At 32.8% G+C, this 11,025-nt stretch overlaps 1 protein-coding gene across 1 annotated transcript in view; it reads left to right on the top strand.

The window, feature by feature from the left end:
* Positions 1-11,025, top strand: part of LOC127498588 (RAC-alpha serine/threonine-protein kinase) — a 55,835-nt gene that overhangs the window by 22,729 nt on the left and 22,081 nt on the right. The window contains exon 3 of the mRNA XM_051868111.1: positions 7,188-7,316. Within this exon, the coding sequence (XP_051724071.1) occupies positions 7,188-7,316 (129 nt within the window). The remainder of the gene's footprint in view (positions 1-7,187; positions 7,317-11,025) is intronic.

Below are 11,025 nucleotides of genomic sequence, written 5' to 3'. Positions count from 1 at the left end.
TAACATCAGTCGCAGGTGATGTGTGTGACAACACAAATAAATGCAAAACTACATGAACAGCTGTCTCATTGTTCCTGGTTTATGTCAGCGTCATAGATCTGAGCCGAAAACAAGAGCAGCGTGTAAGGAAAGTAGAAGTGTTGAGTGTGAGAAAGAGGAAGGAACGCTGAGACAGGAAAAGTGCTAGAGTTTAGATGAGAAAGTGGCTGATGTACAGAGGAAGGTGAAAGAGATGAGGCGGTCAGACGGATGTGGTGGTCGCGTTTGGGGTCACATGATTTGTGTGTGTGTGTGTGTGTGTGTTCTGTGATAGAATGTGGAACACTGGATGTTTGGTTAGACAGCAGCTGTTCCCACAATGCTTTGTATAGTGGTTCTCTCTTTTATATTTATATATATATATATGTATATATTAGTGCTGTCAAGCGATTACAATTTTAATTAAATAAATGATGTGCCAATTAATTAATCGCAATTTAATCACACATCAAATTTGGCTGAGAAATTACCCACAAAAGATGATTTAAAGTCATTATTGTGTTAAATGAGAAAAGCATCAAATAGACATTACAAAAAGCAGCTTTAGAAAGAAATATTTTATTTGATTCAACATGGAATTTATCACACAAACTTTTAGGTTTTTTTTTTTTTTTTTTTCCCAGAATCTGCATCTGAAATGGTATTTAGATTTATCTACAGACCAAAACAGTTTTGTTTACCAACATTCTTTTACATTCTTTCTTCTTTTATGTTCCTCAAAAGAAAGAAAGTCATACGGGTTTGAAACGACATGAGTGTGAGTAAATGTAAATAAACAGAATTTGTATTGTTGGGCAAACTATCCCCAAAATACAATTTTTTTTTTTTTTTTTTTTAAATGAAATTATACTCTAAATAAGAAACTAAAACTGCCAGTAGGTGGCAGTAAATATCTAAATGAGTAAGTCATTGAGTCATTCGATTCGTTCAAACGGCTGATTCATTCAAGAATAAAGTAAATGGCTCTCTTTATGGATGAGTCATTGAATCATTGATTCACCCATTTTGATTTGCTCAACTCGGATTCATTCAGAAACTAAACACTGTTGTGTGTTGCTCTGGCTTTATAGGTAATATTTTTGTTGGTACAATAACAAAAAAGACAGTATTGTGTCTAAAATATAACACAATATTAACATTATTTATTGAACTTGTACTATTCGCAATAAAAACAGCACTTATGATATCACCCGCGTTGATATTACTTAACTATATCATATGATATAAATATGAGACGACAACTCATACAGGGGCATTTTTTTGCACTGATATCTTGAATCTAGTTTTTATATTTAGATTAACTGAACTGAACCTATTTTTGTATCATTAAAACAACCAACTTCTGTAAAGCTGCTTTGAATCGATAAGCATTTTGGAAACCGCTCTACAAACAAACATGAATTGAATTTTTAGATTTTGGTTATATTGAGCTGCAATGTAAAGCTGTTTGACCAAAATACAGGAACTTGTCAAAGACAACTGAAAAAATGTGTAAGATCAAACTTCTCTTTAAACCGGCGCATTTGTTCAGCTCTGATGAAGAAGTGTTTGTTTATGCATGCAGTCAGAGGTGTAAATCATCACGTGTGCGTTTGTCTTTTGCACACTATTGAAGGCAATTTTTGCACTGCATGTGATCAGCATGTTTGGTGGCACTGTCCGTCATCAAAGAGGCAGCAGTGAGTGACCCGCGTGCGTCAGAGATGCTGGCATGAAAACGCTGGACTCTGTGTGTCCCTGTGGTAGATTGATCTCACACCCTACACAATTACAACTTTGGCATCATAACTACAAACACATCTGTCAGTGCCCGTCAGGCCTGCGGTGTAAAGCAGCTTCCTGTTCAAACAAGAGCCGCCTGTCCGTTTAAGACACTTCCACATTAGCAAATGTGCTGCGAAAGATACATCGTTCATGAATAAATAATGAAACTTTATCAGTTTGTTTTGTGTTTCTTTAAGTGTGCAAAAGGTCCCGATGTCATGCTGATGAGCGTGTGTCGTGTTATACGGTGTTCTGCGTTGTGGACATACTGTCCCGGGACTCACTTGGCATAGAGACAGACAGACAGACAGACAGGCATCCGGCCAGAGCCGGTCTGGGTTTCTGTTGAGTGGATGTGGTTAAGGAAAGGGTCACGTAACTAAGTGCTTTTGAAATCACACAAGAATTTGCACTTTGCAAGTTTGTAGTAAGATTTTTTTGTTTTTGAAAGAAGTCTGTTCTGCTCACCAAGGCTGCATTTATTTGATCCAAAATACAGCAAAAACTATTATTACAATTTAAAAATATAGCTGCAAGCATCAATTAAGGGGCCAATCACAAAGAAGCCATGATAAGTCATGGCTGGGAGCATCAGACCGACTGCAACAATGAGCAATTAAAGACATATTAAGATTATTTGTGGCTGAAAAATCATAAATACAGTCACTAGTAATATGATTGAATGTGTGCTGTGACCAAATTTATGTGTTGTGGTCAGAGTGAAGTGACAATTACACATGCAAAATTTGGTGTCAATATGTCAAAGCATTGCAGAGATACAGCCTCAGAGTCGTTTTGGCATCATGCCATCAAATTTGTTGATGCGGTATACGAAAACGGTTTCGTCTATCGACACGAAATTCATAACTTTTTGCTGCCATAGTCTGAAGATGATACGATTCTATTTTGGTGAAAATCGGAGCAATGGTCTAGGAGGAGTTCGAAAAAGTAGGTTTTAAAGAAAATCAAAATGGCCGACAGGAAGTTTGGCTGACTATGGCAAAATTGGTATCATGTGTTCTCGGCATGACCCAAGGAATCTATTAAGACCAGTTTCATTACAATAGCATTAGCATTTTTGGAAATTACATTATAACTTTTGACCACAAGGAGGTGCTGTCTCGAAACATTTCGAGTACCTTCAGGGCATGGTGGTGAAGACATATACAGAGTTTCATAACGATAAGCCAAAAGATAACATTTTATGACAAAATTAAAAACGGCCGACGCCCAAAATGGCCGATATGGGTAAATGCTATTCGAGTCAGCATGCTGTACCGAATCTAAAGAGACCTATTTTGGTCGAACTGTTCAGAAAATATAAGCAAAAAGAGCCATTTTTCATATCTCCTGGCCACTACGTGGCACAGCTGAAACCTGTGCAGGTACCCTCAAGTCATGGTTGTCATAACATACACCAAGTTTGGTCAGAATACGTTAAAGCGTTGCGGAGATATAGCCTCACAGTCATTTTTGGCATGCTCTTTGCCGAATTTGTTTGCGCGTTATTCGAGAACGGTTTGATGAATCAACTTGAATTTTCCTTAAAATTTTGTCATGGTCTAAAGATGATCTGGTTTAATTTTCATGAAAATCAGAGCAACAGCCTAGGAGGCGTTTTAAAAAAAAAGCAGGTTTTTCGGAAAATTCAAAATGGCGGAAAAATTTTCATGATGTGAAATTACAAAAAATGATAAATTAACAGTTCGGAATAGTTTGACTAAAAATCGCAAGACTTGTCTTTTTAGATTCGGTTCGTCATAGCGATTTTCCCATGTCGGCCATTTTGGGCGTCGTCCATTTTGAATTGTGTTGTAAAACGCTATATTTTATGAACGCATTGGCGTAGCGTTACAAAACTCAGTATGTGTCTTCGACACAATGCCTTGAAGTTACTCAAAAAGTTTCAAGGCAGCGCCACCTTGTGATTAATGAAATTTCACAAAACGCTAATTGATTAGCCTATTGTCTTGAAATATTCCTTGGGTCAAGCCAAGAACATTGATACCAATTATGCCATAATTGGCCGAACTTCCTGTCCACCATTTTGAAATACTTTTTCAAATTCCTTCTAGAACGATGGTCCGATTTTCACCCAATTTAACGCTGATCATCTTCAGTCTATGCTGGCAAAAAGTTATGGGTTTCATGTCGATAGACAAAACTGATTTCGTTTACCGCATCAACACATTTGATGGTATGATGCCAAACTGCATCGGAGGCTGTATCTCTGCAACGCTTTGGCATATCGACACCAAATTTGGTGCGTGTCATTGCCATCCAACACTGACCGCACCAAATAAATTTGGTGTCAGCGCCACCTATTGGTCAAAAGTAATACACAATTATGTCACATCGAAAGTGATTGTATTAATGGGTTTTTAGCCATTTTGCTTAAAATCGTCTCGCATTTTACTAATTTTTGCAGTTGGTCTGATGATCCTTTTGCCTCTACTTGACCCCTTAATTGTGGCTTGCAGCTATATTAATGGTTCTTATTATTATCAATGTTGAAAACATTGATAATGTTGTGCTACTTCATATTTTTTTGGAAACTGTGATACATTTATTTTTCAGGATTCTTTGATGAATACAAAGTTCAAAAGAACAGCATTTATTTGAAACAGAATCTTTTGTAACATTATAAATGTCTTTACTGAGTACTGAGCCCAAACTTTTGACAGGAAGTATATATTTACATTTAGTCATTTAGCAAATGCTTGTATCACTTGAAAAAGAGGAATACAACAAGTGATTCATCAAAGTACTTCCTCCAGGAAGTGTGTGTTTTTGATTGCCAAAACCTCTTAGCCTGCAGAACAAGTTTGAGCGAGATGCCGTCCCATCTTGCCACGATGAAAAATGGCAACAGCCGTAATAACATATTGGGCATCTGGTGTGAATGAGAGTCTTAAGTACACAGGGCTCAAGGACAGATGTTCCCGCGGCTGTGGGCTTTGCTCTTCCTCCTCCCCAGTTGTTGTGAATCAGGTGGAGTCATTTGTAATGCTTTAGGTTTATTGAAGTGCTGAAGCTCCACATCCGCAGAGACGGGCTGCTGTTGTGCTGCTCTAGTTTCAGGAGCCTTATAGAGTCTATATAGGATGTATTATGTGGTTTGTAAGTAATTTTTTATTACTAGACTGTTCCAGATTGTCTTGTTAGACCAGGGATTCCCAAACTTTTTGTCTGCTGAACCCTTTTGAGCCTAAATGCTCATGGTTCTCTGATGTAGGTCAATGGTCATGTGACATTCACACACACACACACACACACACACACACACACACAAAAAATCTTTTTAGTAAGTGGTTTATTTTGATTTGCCTTTATTTGGAAAGTATTTCTTTCTTTATATTTTACATTCTTATGATTTTAATAATTTTTAGTGAGTGTTGTATTTTGACTGTTTTATTTAAAAATATTTATTATAATTTTACATTTATATGATGTAATCAATTTTTGTGTGTTTAATTTTGATTGCTTTTATTTGGAAATTATTGAATGATTTTATTTATTTAATATTACATTTTTATGATTTTAATAATTTTAGTTGTATTTTAGTTGTATTTTGTTGTATTTTGACTATTTTATTTAAAAAAATATTATAATTTTGCATTTTATATGCTTTAATTAATTTTAGTAAGAGGTTTATTTTGATTGCCTTTATTTGGAAATTATTTATTTATTTATTTTAATCTAACATTCTTATTATTTTAATATTTTTAGTAAATTTTTACTGTTTTTATATTAAAAAATATTTATTATAATTTTGAATGTTTATGGTTTGTATGTTTTTTTTATTTTAATTGATTTTTATTTATTTATTTATTTATTTAAAATTTACATTATGATATTAATAATTTTTTTAGTAACTGTTGAATTTTGACTGTTTTTATTTTAAAAATATTTTTATAATTTTTTTATAATTTATAATTTTACATTTTTATGATTTATTAATTTTAGTTAGTGTTTTATATTGCTTTTATTTGAAAATTATTTATTGATTTCGGTTTTACATCTGATGATTTTAATTATTTTTGGTGAGTGTTGTAATTTGACTTTTTATTTAAAAAAGATTTATTACAATTTTACATTCTTATGATTTAATAATTTTTTTGTGTTTTATTTTGATTGTTTTTATTTGGAAATTATTTATTTATTTAAGTTTTACATTATGATATTAATGATTTTTAGTAAGTGTCTTATTTTGACCTTTGTTATTTTAAAAATATTTATTATAATTTTACATTTATATGATTTAATTAATTTATTTTGATTTCTTTTGTTTGAAAATTTTTGATTTATTTATTTGATCTTACATTCTTATGATTTTACTTTTTAGTGAGTGTTGTATTTTGACTTTTTTTAAGAAATATTTATTATAATTTTACATTTTATATGATTTATTATAATTTTACATTTGTATGTTTTAATTATCATTTATTTATTTCAATTTTACATTATGATATTAATCATTTTTAGTAAGTGTTGTATTTCGGCTGTTCTTATTCTCAAAATATTTATAATTTTACCTTTTTTTAACGATTTAATACACTTTTAGTAGGTGTTTTAATCAAATATTTATTTTAATAAATGGACAAGTTGAAATAGTTTGAACATCAGAAAATGGTCATTCCTTTAAGAAAGGTGTGATTTGATCTGAACTCTCCATGAGACTCTCATGTTATGAAGCAGGAATATGAGTTTAAATGATAAATGCCTGTATAGTTGCTTGTTTTGGGCCACTCGCTGCTCCTTTGGCCTGTCACAGCTGAAATGAGCCAAAAAGCATCTGAAACTCAGCGAGACAGACGTTTGCCGTGACACATCCACACTTTAGTGACAGAGGAAATGGGCCAATTAAGGACAGCTTGCTCAGACCCTGCATGGGGTTAATATTCAACTCCCGTAATTAAAAATAAATTACACTTTTCCTGGATAACTATTCAAACTGTCTCAGTGTTTCTGACGTGCCGCAGACTCCACGGCTGCGTGTCTCTCCGTGTTTCTTTTTTCATTTCCAATTCCGCAACATCTGGTGCAGTGATTTCTGCACGTTCCTCAGCACAAATTGATTTTGGAAGCAGAATACGGCAGCAGTTTCTGCCGCTTTCTCTTGTGCTGTTCAGGAAACTGAGGTGTTTTAAGTTCAAACAGGGTTTTAAATCTAAATTTAGATGCATGCTTGTGTCATTCTTTCATTGTGCCAGCTGTCCATTCAATAAACGATCTTAACCCTATAAAGCCTGACATGATATAATATATTCTTATATATAGTGAGAATATGGAGGAAAAAACAGCTCAAGAAGACCTTTTACTCTGTTAACATGAGAAACACACAGGGTTTATTTAATGTTTTCTCTTCTCTCTCTGTTCCTCAGGAGAGTATATAAAGACGTGGAGGCCGCGGTATTTCTTGCTGAAGAGTGACGGTACGTTTATCGGCTATAAGGAGCGTCCGCAGGACGTTGATCAGCTGGAGACGCCGCTGAACAACTTCTCAGTGGCACGTGAGTCTCTCGCCCGCACCGAAACTCACTGCAGTCTTCTTTAGTAAAGCCTGAGATGGTAACGCATGTCGTGGTTGTTCGGTGTGTATTTATTAAAAATGTTATGTGAACAGCAGCAATAAAAAGGGGTGATATGAAACTATTTCATGATATGCAGTATGTAGTATTGTCACATTACATGTTTACTTCAGTGAAGGATTTTTTACAATAAATGCAGTTATTTTGCTTTTTTTTAACAAAATTTTCAGTAAAAAAATAATCTTTTTTGACAGACCAGACAGAGATGCTAAAAAGTTGCGTGGAATATAATATCAGGTTTATTTGCAACATTATACACCTATACAGTTTTTTGCACCTTCTAAGTATTTATTTTTGTAAAATCAATTGACACATTTTTCATTTTTTTAACAAAATTTTGTGTAAAAAAAAAAAAAAAGTTATTTTTTTTGACAGACAAAACAAAGATGTTTAAAATGATATTTAATATAATTTCAGGTTAATTTACAACATTACAAATCATTTATGCACCTTCTAAGTATTTATTTTTGTAAAATTGATTGACACATTTAGCATTTTTTAATATTTTGTGTAAAAAAAAAAAGTCTAAATTTTTGACAGACAAACCAGAGATGTTTAATATAATTAATATAATTTAAGTAATTGTTTTCACTTTCTAAGTATTTATTTTTGTAAAAATTGTTAGGCACAATTTGCATTTTTTTAACAAGGTTTTATGTAAAAAAACAACAACAAAAAAGTCTTAAATTTTGACAGACAATTAGAGATTCATTTAATATAATTTCAGTAAATTTGCAACATTTTAAGTCATTTTTTTAACAAAATTGTGTGCACAAAAAAATCTTAATTTTTGACACAAACCAGAGATGTTTAAAATTGCATTTAATATAATTTAATATAATATCTTAATTTTTGACAGACAAAACAGATGATTAAAATTGTATTTAATATAATTTTAGGTTAATTTGCAACATTTTAAGTTGCTTTTCGCACCTTCTAAATATATATTTTTGTAAAATCGATTGAGACATTTTGTATTTTTTTTTACAAAATTATGTCTGAAAAACATCTTAATTTTTGACAAACAAAACAGAGATGTTTACAGTAGCATTTAAAATAATTTCAGCTTAATTTGCAACATTTGCAGTAATTTTTTGCATCTTCTAAGTATGTATTTTTGTCAAATCGATTGACACATTTTGCATTTTTTAACAAAATTTTGTGTAAATAAAGTCTTAATTTTTGACAGACAAAACAGAGATGTTAAAAATTGCAGTTAATATGATTTCAGGTTAATTTGCAACATTATAAATATTTTTTTGCACTTTCTAAGTATGTATTTTTGTAAAATCTATTGACACATTTTGCATTTTTTGACAACGTTTTGTGTAAAAATTAGTCTTAACTTTTTGACAGGCAAAACAGATGATTAAAGTTGTATTTAATATAATTTCAAGTTAATTTGCAAGATTATATGTAGTTTTTATTTGCACCTTTTTATTTTGTAAAATCGATTGACACATCATGTTTGATAAATGGCACAGAAAAAGCAATGAACACAATGGATTCTCTGGATATCAGACTAATGTTGCGGAAAAGTTTCAGCACATCTTCAATAGACGGAAATGAGAAGTGACAATTAAATATATCATCCAAAACTGTATTTTGTGCATGCTTAATTTAATATATTATGCATGACTGCACCTGATTTTATTCTTTACTGGTTCGACACGAGGTCGTGCGAGCTTCCATCTGACCTCCATCAACACAAACAGTTTTATGTTTCCTCGAGGGACGTGCAGAACATATTAAGCATATTTGGGCCTCTTCTCGAGTCGCACCTCAGCAGAATTTTCCCAAGAAGCCCCGCCATCCCTGCGAAAACTGTTGAAATGATTGAACAGACTAATTAGACAGCCATAATGTTTGTTCAAGAGAACGCTTCCTCCCTGACACTTGTGAAATATAGTGGTTATTAAGTGGCTGATCCTCATTATTTATCTCGCCGCTGATGGAGGGTCTGGTTGAAGCGTTCTGGGCTGTCGAGGAGCCCGGTTGGATCTCAGTGGTGGTCTCACCCCGCTCCTCCATCTCGTCGACAGGCCGCTTGTGTCGTCTCTTACGTGACACATGTCTCCTCCACGGTCTCTCCTCGACATATGTTTGTGGGAAAGCGCTGGCAGAATCGCTGCTGGATGTTCGAGCGGATTGTGCTTTGTCGCGCTGAAAGCATAACTTTTACTCTTTGAGTGAGCATTTTTGAGGGGAGAGAACACAGACACAGCTTATTTCGGCTTCTCCTTTGGAAAAAAGACGTGAGTTTGAGTTTTTAACAACTGATGACATTCCTGTTTTCCTTAGACGCAGTTGTGCATTCATAGTTTGAATTGCAGAAGCATCTGTGTGTGAAACGAAAACACAACCGAGATATATTGATATCAGATTGCCATCATCGCAGCTTCTTGCTGAATCTCGCAAGGGCCGTGTGGAGTTTGTTTGCATCTCTTCGCAACAACTTTTTAGATGTAAAACTTCCTTTCTGACATTAGAACACCCTTGTGAGCAAATGTTAAGAGTAAACAGCATTATTACATGAAATATTAATGTTGATAATAATGCAGAAAATGAGAACATATGCTCATTTTTCACTGTTTTAGATGGATGTCTTTGGGCGTTGTGTCACGTCTCGCTGTTTTTTTACGCCTTACGCAATGAGCTTTGTGTTTTTAAGATGCCATGTCAAGTTAAGTATAGTTTTAAAGATTAAAAATAAAAATTGTTTTGCAAAAACCCTGTATTTCCCCCTGTAATGGTGCGACGCAATGCCCAAAGACGTTCATCTAAAACAGTGAAAAATGAGCATATATTCTCAATTTATAAGCATTATAATCAACATTAATATTGCGTGTTTTAAAAATAAGTTTTTTTTTTTTTTTTTTTTTTTTTACAAATGCTTCTAGAAAACCCTGCATTTCCCCCTATAATGGTCTGATGCAGGGTTATTATCGTTATTTAAAACTAAAACCATACAAAAAACAAAAAAACAAAAAACATTTTCGTTACTTGAAATAAAGTAAATATTAACTCAAATAAAATATAAAAAAGCTTAAACATTTTTGTTTTGTCTCATTTTTATTTAGTTTAATGAAGTACTAATATAACAAACTAAATAAACTAAAACTAATAAATAACATTTAATAAAAATGATATAAAAAACTAATAAAAATGGCAAAAACATAGAACAAAATTACTGAAACATTTCGAAAACAAAATGTAAAATATAATTTTATAAAAATATATCTCAAAAAATTAAGAAAAACTATAAATTTGATATTTGTTTGCATCCTTACGACTATTTTAGACTTTTCATTTAATAGTATTACACATTATATTAATGTTGGTTACTATGCAAAGTGTTTTTGGCCGTTGCGTCACGTCTTGCTGTTTTTTTTACGCCTTACGCCATGAGCTTTGTGTTTTTAACATGCCATATCAAGTTAAATATAGTTTTAAAAATTAAAAATACATTTTTTTTTAAATGCTTCTAGAAAACCCTGCATTTCCCCCTGTAATGGTCTGACAAACTCTCTCTCTCTCTCTCTCTCTCTCTCTATATATATATATAGCGTAGATTTTAAGATGCTGCGTCAAAATGCTTTTGTTTTAAAAAGGCTTTCAGAAAACCCTCCAT

The sequence above is a fragment of the Ctenopharyngodon idella genome, chromosome 17 (genome assembly GCF_019924925.1).
Source record: "Ctenopharyngodon idella isolate HZGC_01 chromosome 17, HZGC01, whole genome shotgun sequence".
Lineage (NCBI taxonomy): Eukaryota > Metazoa > Chordata > Actinopteri > Cypriniformes > Xenocyprididae > Ctenopharyngodon > Ctenopharyngodon idella.
Note: the sequence above shows the minus strand (reverse complement) of the source record. Positions and strands in the feature narration are given on the sequence as shown.